The sequence below is a fragment of the Scylla paramamosain genome, chromosome 6 (assembly GCF_035594125.1).
Source record: "Scylla paramamosain isolate STU-SP2022 chromosome 6, ASM3559412v1, whole genome shotgun sequence".
NCBI classification, from domain to species: domain Eukaryota; kingdom Metazoa; phylum Arthropoda; class Malacostraca; order Decapoda; family Portunidae; genus Scylla; species Scylla paramamosain.
The window spans coordinates 32,811,997-32,830,707 of NC_087156.1; the positions used below are offsets into that span (position 1 = coordinate 32,811,997).

Consider the following 18,711-nt stretch of genomic DNA (forward strand, 5'->3'; position numbering starts at 1 on the left):
TTCTCCAGCGTGCCTCATTCGTCCATTAATAATCGTGTACTTGTCCTCAATAACTCGAAAAAGAACGATATTTTTTTTCTGGTTTTTATGTGTTATTATAGGACTTACCATATTTGCTATGTGAGAAATCTTCCGCTCCCGGAGTCTCGCTCAGTGTACTCACCGCCCCCCGCCAGCCGGGCCGCCACGACTGAATGAAGGCCGTCTTAGGAAAACAAATGTCCAAATATATTAGTGATAAAATTGCAATCAGCACCGCTTCCCCAGGGGCAGCCTAAGCCCCTCGGCGGCGCGGCGCGGGGGTGGCGCGGCTCACTGTGTCAAGACCTGTACTGAGTGTTCATTTCTCAGTATTCTGATAGAATAAGTTGTTATTTAAAGAATTTTAGAATTAGTTGTAAAAATCTGTAGGATTTTAGAGCATTATTTTCTAAAATCTTCCCAGAGTAAATTCATAATTCATTTGGATATGAATCTTAAATTACTTTTTTTTTTTATATATAGAATCGATGAGTAATGTTTTCAGTGTACCTTTGGAATTGGATTTCCTTCATCTACACAGAAAAATACACTTTCATCAATATTAATCTGAATGATGCCCCGGGAGGCGTGGCGAGGCGCAGCCCCACCACCGCCTCGCCTGGCATATTGCTGTAGTTGTTACGTGTGAATGTTGACCATTGTATATACCTTGTATATTTTACATAAGATACCATTAAATGTTCTTTCTATACAAAAAAAAAAGCGTTGCATATATTTCCTTCATATCCTTCTTAAAACATGATGTTTTGGATGTCTTGATGTTTTAAAGTCGTTTTAAAATATATTTACCATGAGTAACGTCCAATTACTTATATTCATAAATCAGTATATCTTTGAGATTCTCTTTTCTCTTTCTTTCTTGTCAAAGTAACAAAAACAACTTAATCTTAATGATGTAGCACCAACGGAATTGAGAAACTTTAGGATGCTGAACCACGCAGCTTTGTGGTGGAGGCAGTCAACACCTTCGATCAGTCGATGAGTGCAACACTGATGTCATCCACTGCGAGGCAACAGGTAATGCCCGGCGTGAGTAACAGTCTGCAGGACGGACATATCCTGCGGGTCACTCAACACCACAAGTCTCAGGATATGCTCACTATTTGCAATAACATTTTGGTCTAAAATTATCTTTCACCATTATGGTGTCGAGGAAAGGGGACTAATCAAGAGACACGGCTACTTCCACATTCCTGTGGGGGTGGACCATACTGAGGGACAGATAACCATATACAGTTGATTCCCAGTACCCACATGTTTTAAGACAAACATTTTTTTTTTTTTAAATCTCACCTGAAATCAAATCGAAATGTCTCATGACTGTTTCGAAAATGAGTCGATAACACATATAAGGCTGTTCCCTATGTCAAACACCCTCCCCAGCCTAGCCCAGCACACACACACGCACACACACACACCGCATAGTATAGTGGTTAGCACGCTCGGCTCACAACCAAGAAGGCCCAAGTTCGAATCCCAGGAACGGCGAGACAAATGGGGCGACCCTCTTCATGTGTAGCCCCTGTTCACCTATCAGCAAGTAGGTACGGGATGTAACCCGAAGGGTTGTGACCTCATTGTCCCGGTGTGTGGTGTGTAAGTAGTCTCAGTCCTACACAAAGATCGGTCACTATGAACTATGAGCTCTTTCCATAGGGAAACGGCTGGCTTTGTGACCAGCAGACGACGGTAGGTGAATCACGCACACTAGACGGAGAATATTCAACCGAATCCCGATCGTCAAACAAACGGTAAAGTCCTTGTCTGCCTTCCCTCCTGTCTAACTGCATTACTTGTCCTTGCTCGTCTGCCAACTGAGGCAAGACGTAAGCCTCCCCGCTTGTTACAGTCGTGAGTAATCTTCCATATATGGCCTGCAGTCCATCAGATATTTAAGCCCATTGTGTAGCAGACATGGGCATGGTTATGATTACTAATCAAAAAATTATAATCCATGACTGATTACGTAACTATAATCAAATCATAATCAAAAGTAGATAACTCGTGTAATCATAATCAAATCATAATCAGATTTTTCTTGATAATAATCAATGATTAAAATGTGATTATTGTGATGATTTCTTTGTAATTTCCATGAAGCGCTTCGCTTTCATGTCTAAGTATGTTTTGAAAGCTTAGTATCATCTCATGGTTTTTTACTTGCTTGTCTCCCATGATATACGAGTATCAGTCAAATGCATACAAAGCCTATAAATGCTTCAGCAGACTTGAAATGCAGTACTGGTGAAAATGATTACCTCCAGGCTGGTGTGGGCGTGCACAGCCACAGGGTTACATATGAAACATGTTTTCTGTGTAATCATTGTTATGTGTGTATGAATCGTGGAACTGTCTATCATTGTGTGTGAGTGACTGTCTGTGTGTGTGTGTGTGTGTGTGTGTGTGTTGTAGTACTGTATCACCCAGCACGCTTGTACGTGCATATGCTGCTGGCTATGTAAGGCAAACAACGTTTGTACATGCACACGCTGCTGGCGTGTGCAAAGAAGCAGGGCCTGTGTCAGGAGTCACTGGAAAAGCCTCACGTCTAGTATCACACATTCGTCATTCTGCACTGGCATCTAACATTCTCGATGAATGCAGACCTCAGGCCAAAAATGCAACCCGATGGAACAGCAGTTACAAGACGCTTCGCTCCCTTCTGAAAATTGATCCAACCGAGCTTGATCAGTTAAACTGTCCAGTAAAGCTAACCAAATATGAACTTAATCTCATCAAGAAAGTAACAGATATCTTGATACCATTTGAAGTAGCAACTCTAGAGTGTCAGGGAGAGAATGTTGTAACGTCAACCAAAGTCATTAATTCCACGCATTCATGGACTGAAAGCTGAGCTTGAACAACTGTCACAGGCATACAAGTCAAAGATGATTACTACTCTCAAAAACTCAATCGAGAAAGGACTAAAGATCTATGAAGACATGGAGATGTTTCAGCTGGCTTCACTCCTACATCCACGCTTTAACATGGACTCACCATGTTAAAGAAGTCATGTTCATGATATAACTACTGAAATCTAAAGTAGATGAAATTATGCCTACTATCACTGAAGAAAAGGGTTCCCTTCAGGAAAATAAGGAGGCTCCTACAAAGAAGTGCAGGCTGTTCAGATTCATGACACCATCAACATCAATGAGCTGTGACTGCCCCCTTGTGTTGTGAGACACAAAGGGAAACGTTCAGTGAGGTCACAGCTGGTTTTAATGATAAGTTCACAGCACCCCCTGAACAGTGCATTAGACCTCACTGGGAGTAATTATCGTTTTTATAAGTAATTAATGGTAAATTATCGTTTTATAAGTAATCACAGCGAAATGTGATTATAATCATAACCTAATCCTAATCATGCACAAAAAGAAAAAAAAAATCACAATAAAAAATAGCGAAACTAAAGTAATCATAATTTACTCACAATCAAAAAAGTATTCCTGACCATAATCAAAATCAAATCATAACCATTTTTTATAATCATGCCTATGTCTGGTGTGGAGCCTTTGGTGGACGGCTCGGCCATTTGCTTGCCAGGTGGATGGGTAGTGAGGGGTGGGGGGGACGAAGACAGTGATCCAGGTAGAGCGTCCCAGTGTGTCTCTGCTGAATCAACCAACTGGTCACATGGCAATTTCCTCTGCTACCCTTGGGACTGTTGCTGAGTGCGATCAAACATCAACGTAGGCCTCCTCCCTTTGGGCTTTGTGATCAGGGCAAAACACATTTATAAATTGTTCCTAGGCTCAGCACCTTAGTATGCACTGTAAGCCCATCACACGCCACTCTGATGTCATGGCGTCACATTTCCCTTAACCGATCACACGTAGCTGATGTTGTTTTCCGCAATGGTTACATTTTCAACTCCATGGTTGTCTCTAATGAAAATGAAGATGATAAATGTAAATTCATCAGCATTACAGTGGACGTGGTACGAACTTAACTTAGTTTGGAGTGATCAGTTCCTAAAGAAGGAAAATCATGTTCCTCTTGCTCAATGTAATTCTTGAGGTTCACGTTCCATTACAGATTATATAAAAGCTGAAGTCGAAACTTGAAAATTAAATAATACACGGTGTCTTTGACCTCAAAAGCCCTAAGATACAACATGGAGGTAAAACATTCTTCATACCTTGATTTCTTTTGGGCTATGAGGAAATTTTCTGTTGTTTATTCAGTCCTTCCATAGAGGACGTGCATTCAGGTAAAAGTGAGTACTTCCCTTACAATGCAATATCCTTTTGTATCCCCTTGTTCGGTGTGGCCAGCAAGGGTGTTGTAAACTGTCTTCCACAACACACTAGTGTACGTACTGATGATTTATTCGTATCACGCCTTTCTTTCCCTTGATATTTCTGAAAGTTGCATACTCTCAATACTTCTCAAAATCACTTATCAGATGGATTTCTTCACCTTTGCTTCTCATCCGGCTAAACGGCCCTTCCCGATACCCAGACCTGTACCTATGAGAATGCAGACTTCCGGTGACTGAACAGAATGTCTTTCTGAATTATACGTAATTTTCGACCCCTGTTTGATTTTTCTGCGTAACCCCTTACAACACAAAATTATAGTACAATGCGCTTCTTTACGCTCTCCGGGCTTTCATGGGGAACTAACTACACTTTTCTCCTTGGCCTGTATCGATCATTGACGTTGAATAATCTAGGTTATAATGGTCAATTATACTTTTTAGCAACTCCCTACGGTTTTCGTATCCCTAACGTCATCCACCATGCAAGTGTCTGGCTAGTGACGGACACCTTTCGGTCGTGTCCAGATGAATGTTCTGTATACCAGGAGGTCTGTGCACTGTGGTGGTACTGTGTTTTGTTCTATTTTGATGAGTGATTCCCAAGAGGACAACACATGAGGCACTGCGCCATGCCTAACGTTTTATGGTATATGGTAGGAATGTGTTTTCTCGAGGCTCTGCTGATATCACTGAAATATCATTGCTCAATCCCGTGTTCTGGAATTGATTGTCACCTCTGTTCTAAGTTGATGTAGCGTGGAGGACTGGTCACGAGGCGGTTATTCTGGTAACTTGGAGGTCGTGGGTAGTTGGTTGATATAGTTGTAGTGTGTGTGCAAATAAAAGACACGATGATGAGAGTTCTTGATTTAATAGATGATTGATTGTACACACTGGATTCGAGACGGAATGATAACGTGACTATTGGTTGTTCTCTCTGTCTGAAGTGATATGATTGATAACTGAGCAGCGTCTCTCAAGGCTGACTGTGACTGAGCGGAACTGAGCGAGAGACCAAGACTGCTCGTGACTGGTTGATTGACTGACTCCAACTGAAGTGTGACAAAATTCTGACTCGGACTGAACAGTGGCTCTGTCTTAACTGAACTGAGAGCTCGCTACCATGCGGGCTGTATTTATCTGAGCTAAGTAGATCGCAGATAATTATCCCTAAGGACTGGATGAAAGTGTGAAATTCCCTTGAGATAGAGAAGGAAGACAAACGCAGATGTTACCCCTAAGGATTGGAAGTGGATGTGAAATTTCCTTGCGAGGTAGAGAAAGGGGACCGAACGCAGGTGTTATCCCTGGAAGGACTGGATGTGGGTGTGAAATTCCCTTGAGATAGAGAAGGAACACATGTACACAGCTGTTATCCCTAAGGACTGGATGTGGGTGTGAAATTCCCTTGAGATAGAGAAGGAACACATGTACACAGCTGTTATCCCTAAGGACTGGATGTGGGTGTGAAATTCCCTTGAGATAGAGAAGGAACACATGTACACAGCTGTTATCCCTAAGGACTGGATGTGGGTGTGAAATTCCCTTGAGATAGAGAAGGAACACATGTACACAGCTGTTATCCCTAAGGACTGGATGTGGGTGTGAAATTCCCTTGAGATAGAGAAGGAACACATGTACACAGCTGTTATCCCTAAGGACTGGATGTGGGTGTGAAATTCCTTTGAGATAGAGAAGGAACACATGTACACAGCTGTTATCCCTAAGGACTGGATGTGGGTGTGAAATTCCTTTGAGATAGAGAAGGAACACATGTACGTAGCTGGCCATGGTACACGTGGGATGAATATATGATATATATATATATATATATATATATATATATATATATATATATATATATATATATATATATATATATATATATATATATATATATATATATATATATATATATACACCCAGAATGAATTTGCTTTAGTGTGGCTGGTTCTGTTGCGTTATTTTCTGCCATGTTTCGTATGACAGCCTTGTATTCTTCTTTCTTCATGGTCTGGGAGGGATAGGGACCCGTACGGAGCAGGTGATGTTCGTATGGCATGGATATCTAGTACACGATCATTGATGACGAGAGGACTTACTGCTGGTGTATTGTGATATTGTGGTATTTAGTTATGGTGATATTAGGTGTAGTGAAGGTTTAGAGCAGGTAGATGCACGCTTTCACGTTTGTCTATCCATGCCTAACATAATGTGGGTTCGGATCAGTATCATCTATAACCTACAGTGGTGATTCTGCAGAAAAGTTCGTTGAAATCCAAAGGTAGAATATATGTTCCGGTGGGTGGCTGGCATGAGAACTATGATGTGAATACTATGAGAATTGACGGAATTTTATTTCTACATCCAAAGGTGATCGTACAGTTAATTTTGTATGAGATTGTGCTTTTGATGGCCATGACTGCAGCATCTAGTGAGGGTTGATACAAGTAAGTGAATTTCATGACCATACATTTCAAGTGATTCTTGTTCTGATGCCTCCGGACTGTTGATTAAGACAATTTCTGCTGATGTTCCTTTTGAGTACTTGTGGGCTCTGTGTCTACCCTACTCCTTAGTGTAGACCTTTGCACTGGATGATAGTTACTTTTCTTTCGTGTGGCTGTTTTCTTCGACTGTTTCAGTTTTTCGTGTCACCAAAATTTCCTTTTGTTTTTTTGTCGACACGCTAGCAATGGTGACCTCTTCATCTGCTGTGCTATGTTTCGACTTCAGTGTTTGAAACAGATGAAAGGTGATACAAATTGTTATTATCAGTGTATTGGCTTCTGTGTCCAGGTCTGAGATAAAATTTTGTTCTTATTGTATGAGATTATCCGGCAGGAATAAGTCTGCATAGTCATACATATTCAGCCATTCATGAATACTGCAAAAAGAAGATATTACTCTCATGAAAGAGTGTTTCAAATGAACCCAAGCGTTCATAGAAATTTGATCCTGAGTTGTAGCTCCAAAGGTGTCTTAAGCGAGAGAGAAAAAAAAAATGTGATAGTTATCCTCTTGAATGACAGCTTACGTGTGCTATTACTATAGAGACAACAAGTCCATTATACTTCACAACATTTATGACAAAACTGCAAGTATCTATAAATCTGGCAGTAAGAAAGTACATAATTTATAATAGCTATCCATTTCCAGTACACGTTTTCTTTATTGCAATATAAGTTAGAACAATGTAGGCACGACTGCACTATTATGTCCACTATATATATATATATATATATATATATATATATATATATATATATATATATATATATATATATATATATATATATATATATATATATATATATATATATATATATATATATATATAACATCTTTCCTTTAACGTATTAAGGACTTCCCATATGTTGTATTCGATGAAATGTGTTATTTGTGAATAAAGGAAATATGAAAAATAACTTGAAATTGGCCTCACTCTTTGCATTAAATTTAATTGCTAAGGTTTACTATTTTCTCTCTCTCTCTCTCTCTCTCTCTCTCTCTCTCTCTCTCTCTCTCTCTCTCTCTCTCTCTCTATTTCTCTAAAGGTTATATGTTACATCAGAGCCAAAACAACTGAGTTAAAAGACATAATCTCGATAAAAAGAAGGCACTTATTTTGGCGAAGTTTCTGGGGGATTGCGAGTTGCGCAAACAAAAAAAAAAAGTCATACGCATAAACTTCTTAAGAGAGAGAGAGAGAGAGAGAGAGAGAGAGAGAGAGAGAGAGAGAGAGAGAGAGAGAGAACAATAAAGGAAATATATAGTTTGAAAGGGGAAGAGAACAGTGAAGGAAGATCGAGGGGAAGACGGAGATACAGATATAGACCTTTGGCAGAGTTACAAAGAATGGGAGCAAGAGCAGGAAGATGAGAGGAATAGGAATAGATGGAGAAAACTCATATAGAGGTGACACCATAAACCGAATTAGGGAAACGGCAATAGATGGAAGAGAGGAGGAAGAGGAGGAGGAATAGGAAGTTAGAACATCTCCAGAACTTTCTCTCCAACGTTATTGACAGACTTTTAAAAGACCCCCTATACAACTTTCTCTGATTACCCCTCCGTTTATATCAGTAGAAATAATTATAGAGTAGCAGTTTGTTTTTGGTTTTAATTATAAGGGGCATGGTGTTGTGGTTTGGGAATAAATATAGGGGGGAACTATTTTGACGTTTGGCACTCGTGGGTGAAGGGAAGAGTCCAGGCAGCAGGGAGTGGAGTGCTCCCTTACATTTTACCTCGTTTCTCCTGCTGGAAGTGGAAGGCAAAATAGAAAATGACTCGTAAGTATGCGTAACAGTGCGGGAGATAACTTGAGCATTGCAAAGTCACGAAAGGGGTGTAGGGGAAGGACGAGGAGAGATGGAAGAAGGCAATGGAGGTCAATGTGATGGTGGCAGACATGATAATTTCTGCCGTACCTTGCTGTATTTTCCACTTGTGTATATCTGGACGTTATTATCGAATCCTAGGACATATCTGCCAAGAAAAGAATAGATAATCATTGGCAGGTGGTGGAAAGAAAGTGGAATTCACAAGAGAACGACCCGTAGAAGAAGGTCGAGTCAGGCAGTTTCAGTACATTTCGGTAAACAACATTGCATAGGTGCTAAATTTTTTCCCGCTTTCTTTATAGCTACTCCTCCTTGGTGTTGCCTTCATTGTGATGATACTACAACGGTGTACGTGTGATAGCGAGGAACACAAGTGGATAAGAGACCAGTGACCTTGTGCTTTCTAGGATTGTGTCCATAACTTCAGTGTGTGGAAATAGTCTGTTTAGTGTGCTTAGGAAGATATTAAGCAGGTTACATAATCAGCGAGTGTAAGGGCATCACTGGAATACCGTTTAGTCGATGTGTTGCTGTAATTAGTTACCTTTTTATTGTCTATACGCTTTGTTGGCCTTCCCTCCCATTGCGTCACGGCAGGAAAAGTTGTGCGCCTCGTCCCAGGCCCGTCAGCAGGCCCCATAACGATTGTTAACCAGGACTTCCATGTACCTCTCTAACAGTTTTACTTAAACCTCACTTGCACCATCTAATGGTTAACTAGTGTGTACCTTCCTTTTGGGTCATTAATGTACCCTCGAGTACCTCTTTGTAGCCATATTAATTGTTTTCACCCTGAATTACATACAACACTGAGAAATCTTCCTCACATACCACCATTCTTGAAAGTTTTATCCCATGATGTGGTGCTGGGGAAATTGATTTCAATGAGTGTGTTGAGGGTTCAAGAACAGGTGTGTGCTTGAATTGACCCACTTTTCCCACACCCTTCTTCATAGAAGGTAAGTAATAGGAATGAAGATAAGAAAAGGTACTTCATTATAAAGTTATAAATGTATATACAATAGTTATACAGAAGTTTAACCAACAATATCATTAGTTAACAGTATGCCTCGTATTCTTTTTAAGCTAAGTACGCATTGTGTTGTGCTCTGTTATGGGTGGTCTGAGGCGGCACATGATGTTGGAAAAAAAAAAAAAAGTGCAGTATCCACACTATGGCTTGTACTGAGGCAGTGGTTGATGTTGAAGGTATTGGTGAGTGTTGGATGGTAGTTCACATTCAGTCAGCACAGAGTGCTGACTTCTCCCAGCAGAAGTAACCCTGCTGTAGATATACTAACCATGCTCTACCATGTAGCTAGACTTAGCTCAAAGGCTCACTTCAACCTATCCACATAACCATATAGCATGAGATAGATTTTCATTGTCAAACACAGCACATAGGTAATGTGGATAGCGTATCATTTTGCATGACGAGTTCCCCTTCACTCTAGATAGAAAATTACTTCAAATGCAAAAATGATGAGATATAGGAGATATAATCTTAGGTTGCTTGATATGGCCACTGTTGTGATGACCAGGATCATCTACCTTGCTTTTCCTTGTACTGCTCTCTTCCTTTCTGTTGCATGTGTTCAGGTATTAATGCACTGATACATGCAGAGTAATGCACAACGTAAATGTTAACAATGGAGTAACATCATTATTGGTATATTTTAATAAATAGATGCCATCTTACATAAATAAACTCCCTAAGCTAAGGCATACATGTTTAAATGAATATTAGGGACATTGCAACTACCTACTCTTACAAATGAAAGGTTGCTATAAGGCTCAGTGACCCAAGAAAGTGGTAGTGAGCACATCATAATGGACTTACTCCATGTATGGAGTATGCTTCACATGTCTGGGGGGGTTCCACTCATACTGCTCTTCTAGACAGGGTGGAATCAAAAGCTTTTCGTCTCATCAACTCCTCTCCTCTAACTGACTGTCTTCAGCCTCTCTCTCACAACCGCAGTGTTGCATCTCTAGCTGTCTTCTACCGCTATTTTCATGCTAACTGCTCTTCTGATCTTGCTAACTGCATGCCTCCCCTCCTCCCATGCCCTTGCAGCACAAGACTTTCTTCTTTCTCTCACCCCTATTCTGTCCACCTCTCTAATGCAAGAGTTAACCAGTATTCTCAATCATTCATCCCTTTCTCTGGTAAACTCTGGAACTCCCTGCCTGCTTCTGTATTTCCACCTTCCTATGACTTGAATTCCTTCAAGAGGGAGGTTTCAAGACACTTATTCATCAATTTTTGACTACTGCTTTGACCCTTTTATGGGACTGGCATTTCAGTGGGCATTTTTTTTATTAGATTTTTGTTGCCCTTGGCCATTGTCCTTCCTACATTAAAAAAGAAAATATATTAGACTGAACTTTCAAGACACATGTGAAGTAAGTGATGACCTTTAAAACCTTCACAGATATTAAATACACTGTATCCTTCCCATTAGTGAAAGAAAACCGAATAATGGTTTGGTGTCCAAGCTTCTTTGAAAATTTTTGGCTGTGTAGTACACTAGACTGCTCTTAGGTACCTAACTTTTATTCTGTGCAGCCTCCTCTTCACATGCTTTAAGTAACCAAGTAAAATGCCTTGCTGAGTTAGACAGTGTGGTTGGTGAGGGTGGTAGTCAGTGGCATAAAGTCCTACAAAGATATTAATTGATGCTGAAGTACTTAGTAAAGTTGAAATGTGATTCATTACTTTCATTTTGTTATCTTTTAATTTATTTATATACTTAAATGTAATTACACATCATGTATTTTAATTAGTGAATAAATTTGGTTATTCTGAAACAGGACAGTTGGTAGGATACCTGATCTTTAGTATAAGTAATACAGTGCTGTTTACTGCTGCTCTCACTGTTATTTATGTATTTATTTATTTAATTAATTAATTAATTTATTAATTAATTAATTTATTAATTAATTAATTTATTTTATTTATTTATTTATTTATTTATTTATTTATTTATTTATTTATTTATTTACTTTTTTTTTTTTAAGCTCTTTCCAATGCACAGCAAATTTGGGAAATCAGTGGTAATGCAGGATTTTAGAATGGGTTAATAAGTATGTAGTTTGATGTATTAAAATTTTATCATGTGTATTTACCTAGTTGTAATTTACAGGGCCTGAGCTATGCTTGTATAGTCCTGTTTTCATGTTTACACTTGTCCAGTGTGTGTGTGTGTGTGTGTGTGTGTGTGTGTGGAGAGAGAGAGAGAGAGAGAGAGAGAGTAGGATTTTTAATTGTCCATGAAAAATTGTGATGAGACATACATATGGATTTTTCTTTGACCACGTTGTAAAATATTTTGTTAGAAATTTTACTTAAAAGGGAATGGCTAGATGAAATAAAAGAAAATGCAATATTAGCAAATTTTTGAAGCTACTACACTTTACAGGTGGAAATCAGCGTGAATTAGCTCGTGCTAGGAATGCCAAGAAGCAGATGGAGGCTACTAAGGGACAAAGCTCTGGTGATAAGGTAAGTCACCTTACCTGGAGATCTTTTGTAAATATAGAGGAGCATCACCAAGATTAACAGTTGTTGCATATCTTATGAAAGTTTTCTGGTACAAGGTTTCTCTCTCTCCCTCTCTCTCTCTCTCCAGCTTGAGGGTTGTTATGGAGTAGAGGGGATATTGTCCAGTATGGATAAAAGATACTAATATATTTCCAGTGTAGGAGGGTATCATCCTTATATCTGCTTGGTATTATATAGTGTGTTTTTTTTTCTAACTTTGTTGGTAGGTGGCATTGTTACAAACAACAATATTTTCTTAATGGGGCTAAGAGAGAGAGAGGAGGCAATGTATTAACTACCTAGTTCCTATAAGCAAAATAATGCTGTCATTACCGAAGCAAAATCCTACTATAGAAAAATCCTAAGTGAATACCAACTGGAGAATATTTTGGATAGATTGAAAAAAAAAGATTGCTTGGATTTACTTTGGTAAATTTTAATTTATAAACCTAAATGGCTAAAGAATAGTTCAGTCTTATAAGATGGAATCTTTTAACCAAAGTTAATTCTGTAGTAATACCACACCAAGTCGTACATGTAGGTAATTGAGAGAATGCAGCATTGAGTCAGGTAGGTAGCTGGCAGACAGGATGTGGTTTAAATTCAGATTCACTTCTCACCAAAATAGGGCAGAAATCAGCCTCACTGATTCTGAGAAAAGTTTTCTAAATCAGTTTTTATAATTGAAATTAATTTCCATGGAATTCAGTTCAACATTGGCACTACTTGGGGCTGACATAGACTTGGCCACACCAGCTATCTGCCAAGACAAAATTTTTAATTCATTCTACCAATTTTGCTTATATGAAAACTGTAGTATCATTCTCACCATCTCCATGCATGGTCACTTAATTTAGGTGTCCATGAAGCAGCACTTGATAACATTGTTATATTTGCTGATGCCTGATGCTAAATTAATATTACAAAACTTCTAGGCTTGCGTACAGTTTAACATGCACCACTTATATATTGGAAGTCAACTAAGTTAGTGCAGCAGTGCATATGAGGCAGCTCAGTAGGCTTTGCCCAATTACCAATATAGGTGATCAGTGTTTAATGGAGTTTGATGGATGTAGCATCACTTTTTGCCATTGCATTCTCTCTCTCTCTCTCTCTCTCTCTCTCTCTCTCTCTCTCTCTCTCTCTCTCTCTCTCTCTCTCTCTCTCTCTCTCTCTCTCTCTCTCTCTCTCTCTCTCTCTCTCTCTCTCTCTCTCTCTCTCTCTCTCTCTCTCTCTCTCTCTCTCTCTCTCTCTCTCTCTCTCTCTAAACTGAGCTTACATTGGAGCTTGCATTATAAGACATGTTTTCATTAATTTAGTGATAGTATGCATGCCACAACCTTCTTGCAGTGTTAAAGTCTCAATGACTGACTGAAAAGCAAAGTTGCTTTGGTGTACACTCATACAAAAGAACTCTGACTGAAAGGCAAAGTTGCTTTGGTGTACACTCATACAAAAAACTATCTTTAGGATTTTCATTCACCCAGTTTGACACAACGGACAATGATATTTGAAACAGTGTGAGGCCTTCAGAAATGTTGGTAGGGCTGCTAATCCAGTACCTCATAGCGCATTAAACAGTCTATGTAATGAGGATCACATTTAATTCATGGATGTGGATAACTGCCAAAGGGCAACTAAAGGAAAGCTGCCTTCTTTATTAACACACATCTCCACACACAAGCATCATCCCTTCCAAGACATCCTGCATTGTTACTTTTCACATCCATTGGTCATCTGAATAAAGATAGTTTTCTGAATGAGTGTACATGAGTGAAATGCAAAATTTGTATGTGGGTTGAGGACATCGTGCATGCTGCTAGGTGTTGCTTCTAAAGTGTGTGATGAGGGACAGGTATGGTCATGCCAAATACACTTGCACTTTCAGACTGAATTATGCACTCGATATTTTTTAAAAATCTGGAAAAGTCAGTCAGTTTAACCAATTTCTCTTAATCTAAGCAAGGGATCTTAACTTTTCTGCATGAGAACCACATTATATATTTAACACATTTTTGTAACACAATGGGAAACTATGAATAGATTTATTTCATATAGAAAAGATGTCATCCTCATGTTGATGAATTATAAAAAAAACTACAGATTTAAGTAAATGACTTGAGATAATTTAACTATGACTTAAGAAAAATAATTTTCAGAAACATTTATCCACAGAATTTTACAACTGTTAAACAGAAGTCAGTTATTTAAATTCACATACCCTGAGAAGAAACTTGAATAAGAAATAGCTTGTCATCATTAAAGGTCAAACAAAAATAAATGTAGCATGAAACTTTTTACATATATCAATAAGAAGAGGATTCTAAAACGACAGAATACCCATTATTGAATCTTTTGACTGCTTAGCAAGTATCTAGGAATCAGACTTGATGGTTGCATTGAGGTGATCTTTGGGCATTTTATTGCAGAAAAATTTTCCAAATCTGTCGCTAATGCAATGAGCACTCTGCCATCATCCCTGGCGTAATAGCACATGGGAAGGAGTGTAGCAGACAGGAAGTGGACATTTCAGCAGCCCAGTTGTGTGGCTGAGGAAGATTGTGGGAAATAGTTTTAGTATTTTATTTGTAGTTGTTAATGGCTTGATGAAATTTCATGAAGGCTACAGTTTCAAGATCCGTGATCTAATTATTAAATTTTCTTGAATATAATCCACAACCTCACTGAAGTGGCTTTACATTGTCTGTGAAAATGTATTTCTGTAATGAATTAGTCAGTGAAACTGTGAAGAAAAGGAACTGTTAAAATAGCTTATAAACATAACACTGATTATCAGTGACTGATTATACAGATGACATATACTGAGAGAATGATAGGTAACATAATATGCTTAAAACTAGAATCATATAAATGTGACAAAAATTAAGTAAGGGACTGGGAACTCTCTCCTTTATATATTTGTTTCTGCAATAAGACAGTGCTTTGGATAGACTACCCCATCTTTGAAATGAGTGTTCAGCCTGGTGTATAGATTACCTGGTCCTCATAGCTGAGAAACATTGACTTCAGGGATAATATTTGGCACAAAAGTTGGCATACAATAAAGATTAGAAAAAAAGCCAGTTTTGAGAGGAGCTCAGTTCACCATATTTTGATGCTTAAAGGAAAAGAAGTGGAATGCATGGATGGAAGGAGCCCATTTCTTTTGAATGGCTGCAGAGCAAGACTAGAAAAATCTTTTACTTAATAAACATCAGCTTTTCAGTTAGAAGTATTCAAACATGGAAACATTTTTAAAATGAAGAGAGCATGCATGAATTTAAGAGTAGAAATGAAGACTAAACTGGTCTTAACTAAATCCCTTCTATAAACTCATGTCACATTTTCTCAGCCACTCTTATGGATTGGAGATTATGTTATGTTAGGAAGATCTCTTTTCAAGGTTGTGTAGTTGCTATATTAAGTATTTGTATCACTCATTCATGTGCAGGTTACAATGAAATAAGAGAATAGCCCTTCTGATCAGCATGATGTAAGCATAATCCAGTCTTTACATGCATGACCTTTTACATGACCCTTATAAACAACACTGCTGATTTAAATTTGTCAGTCACCAGTTGCTGTTTAGAGAAGGTTCATGTCAAGTGATGCTGCCTTGGAAAGAGGTCTCCTCAACCTACTGCAATCCTCTATACATAAGAGTGACTGAATAAATATGTGGTATGGATTTACAGTTTGAGATTAGTTTATGCTGATGTTTTTAAGTCCTTATTTCTGTTTCAAAAGTCATATATGTTCATTTATCTTTAAAGTTGTTCTGAATACTTACATCTGGGAAGCAGAAGTTTACTGCAAAATATTTATTTATTTATTTTTTTATTTTACTAACTTATTCTATAGCCATCCTAGAGAACCTTGCTCTTTTATATATATATTCTTTTCCTCTGTTTATCAAGATCAGTTATACAATTTCTCTCTCTCTCTCTCTCTCTCTCTCTCTCTCTCTCTCTCTCTCTCTCTCTCTCTCTCTCTCTCTCTCTCTCTCTCTCTCTCTCTCTCTCTCTCTCTCTCTCTCTCTCTCTCTCTCTCTCTCTCTCTCTCTCTCTCTCTCTCTCTCTCTCTCTCTCTCTCCAGGTGTACAAACCAGTCACTCACCACTCCCTCTCACATGAATATCTTGGAATTCATCCATTATGACTAAAATTCTGTGAACTGAAATTGTATATGTTTGCCTTTATCCACTGAATGGGAATAGTGGAAGAGAGGAAAAGAGATGGCCTTATATGGATTTAACAAAAAATCCCTTTGCTGCAGGTGGGGAATAAAGGTATGACCCTTGAAGCTCGGAGACAAAGGGATGCCGAATTGATGCGACTGAAGCAACAGAAAGCTGAAATGAAGAAGAATGATACCAAGAAATAACTGCACAGATTGGTGCTGACCTTGCATATACAAGTGGTGTGGATCCAACTTTTGGTTTTGTGATAAGAAAGAACTTGATCATCAAGTTTTCAATAGTGTGCTATTCTACTCAACTCAGTATAGTTTTTTCTTCCTCGTACAGTATAAGACATACTGCTATAGAAAAGTAATAAACTAACCAGCAGGTATGGATATGCCAGTGAGTCATACTTCAAGAAATGACCTGTGTAGAACACCTGTTAAATGGATATGGGCAGCACTGAGATGGATATTTGATTTCTTATGCTACTTGGCATCCTATACAACTAGTGACTGGCTTATTCAGTACTTAACATCATGGTATTAGGCTTATAATCACCCATCTCTTCATCATTACTCTCGATTCTTTCATGAAATTTCACTTTTCTTTGGCTTTTGAAGGATTTTAATCTGGTTACTGCTAAACTGTATCAATGAGAGTCAATAAATTTGATGTGAAATCTCATTGACTAATGTTTGGTCATTCCTTTTAAAATATATTAACATTTTCTTTTATCATTTGAGCAACATACATCATCAGTTTGTTCTTCAGTTCATTCTTTCATTTTAATCTCAAATAATAGCTAATGCTGAAATGTATCAATGGGAATCAATAAATTTGATTGAAATCTCATTGACTAATGTTTGGAAATTCCTTTTAATCTTTCAAAATGTTAACTTTAATTTTGATAGATGTGAAAGTGTCTTAAAGTTCTTTTTAAAAGCTAGTAAGCCATGAAGGATGTAAATGTTCTGATTAGTCAGTTAATGTTTTTAAATCTTACATCATGATGCTTGATTCCAAGCATTATCCTATGACACATAATATTACTATATTCATCTTCCAGTGTCTGGTAAGGTGGAAGAGTAGGTAATAGTGTATTGTTTATACTACAAATAGAATGACATTACTGTATTAATGCTGCTCTCAAGAATGCAAAGTGATCAATAAAACTTGCTTCATTGTAAAGATAATACATTTTAATGCTGATACATTCATTAATTGATGTGAAATTAAATATAAAGCTTTGTGCTTGCATTATTGGAATCTTAATGTGTACTTGTGAGCATTTTACTCTTATTATTTAATTACTTTTATAAGTAAACATGTAAAACTTACAGTTTTAATTATTATCCTGTGAGTGTGAGCTGTTAAGAATATACTTGGGTTCTGAATATACTTATTTGTCCAGGAGACCAAGGCATGTAAAGGATTTGTTAATCAAGATTGATCCATAGGACCATGTGTCACATTGGTGTGGATGTGAGGCAGGGAGAAACACTGTCATGTGTTAGGACGTCTCCTAGAAAAAAATTGGTGTATATAGTGTTGATAACAATGTGAAGAAAATATAGAACTTATTTGATATATTGTGAACAAAAATGGATGTTCACATTGGGTATTCAGATTCACTTTACACCTATGTTGTTTTTTTTTCCTTCCTGGACACAACCTTACATTTGTGTGGAAGCAACACAATTTTGATTATGTTAGTGGTAAATGGAAATTACCCCCCAAAAATACACTTAACTATAGTGGTGCATCCCGTGGTCAGTCATCCCCCCTCCCCCCCGCCCTCTCTCTCTCTCTCTCTCTCTCTCTCTCTCTCTCTCTCTCTCTCTCTCTCTCTCATATGCCACATACAACAAGCATTTGAAGCAACAACGTCTTATGTCTCGATCCCCGATGGCCTCCAGTTTCTTAATATGAGGAAGTTAAAAGGATGGTAAGCTCTTTACGTCATAAAATTATAGTTAATTCTCTTGCCTCGTCATGTCTCGAGAGTGAATTTTTAAAGACATTGGAAATCGCACGTTTCGCATTGCATACGAGAAACAAGTACTGCATTGTTAGTCAAAGGACTCCCTTGTAATTGAGTAAGCGCCCATTTGCTGCACTGCTTCGGAATCTTGTGAGTCACTGAACTAAATACTGCAGCTCTGTCACAACCCTGTCTCTCTTGATTTGCATTGTACACTATACATTATATTTTTGTTTTTAATATTAAAGATTGGAAGAGCATTTTGTTACAACATTGTAAAATAAACAATACCTAAGGATTAATGTTTACGTTGAGTGGTCGTTATAGCAAGCCGAGGTGGGAGGAGTTAGG

The 18,711-nt window shown here is 38.1% G+C and overlaps 2 protein-coding genes and 1 long non-coding RNA gene across 3 annotated transcripts in view; 2 read left to right on the plus strand and 1 right to left on the minus strand.

The window, feature by feature from the left end:
* Positions 1 to 744, plus strand: part of LOC135101618 (uncharacterized) — a 112,287-nt gene extending 111,543 nt beyond the window's left edge. The window contains exon 13 of the mRNA XM_064005846.1: positions 1 to 744. This exon is cut by the window's left edge and continues 518 nt beyond it. The gene's annotated coding sequence lies outside the window, so the exon portion shown is untranslated.
* Positions 745 to 8,494: 7,750 nt separating this feature from the next.
* Positions 8,495 to 17,716, plus strand: LOC135101619 (small EDRK-rich factor 2-like). The gene is made up of 4 exons (XM_064005848.1): positions 8,495 to 8,601; positions 9,739 to 9,867; positions 12,075 to 12,157; positions 16,472 to 17,716. The coding sequence occupies exons 2-4, from the start codon at positions 9,828 to 9,830 to the stop codon at positions 16,577 to 16,579; spliced, it is 231 nt and encodes a 76-aa protein (XP_063861918.1). The 5' UTR covers positions 8,495 to 8,601; positions 9,739 to 9,827; the 3' UTR covers positions 16,580 to 17,716.
* LOC135101620 (uncharacterized) lies at positions 13,360 to 13,754 on the minus strand. The gene is made up of 2 exons (XR_010269336.1): positions 13,658 to 13,754; positions 13,360 to 13,609 (listed from the first exon to the last, which is right to left on the minus strand). It is a non-coding gene; the product is annotated as an uncharacterized LOC135101620 (long non-coding RNA).
* Positions 17,717 to 18,711: the final 995 nt, after the last annotated feature.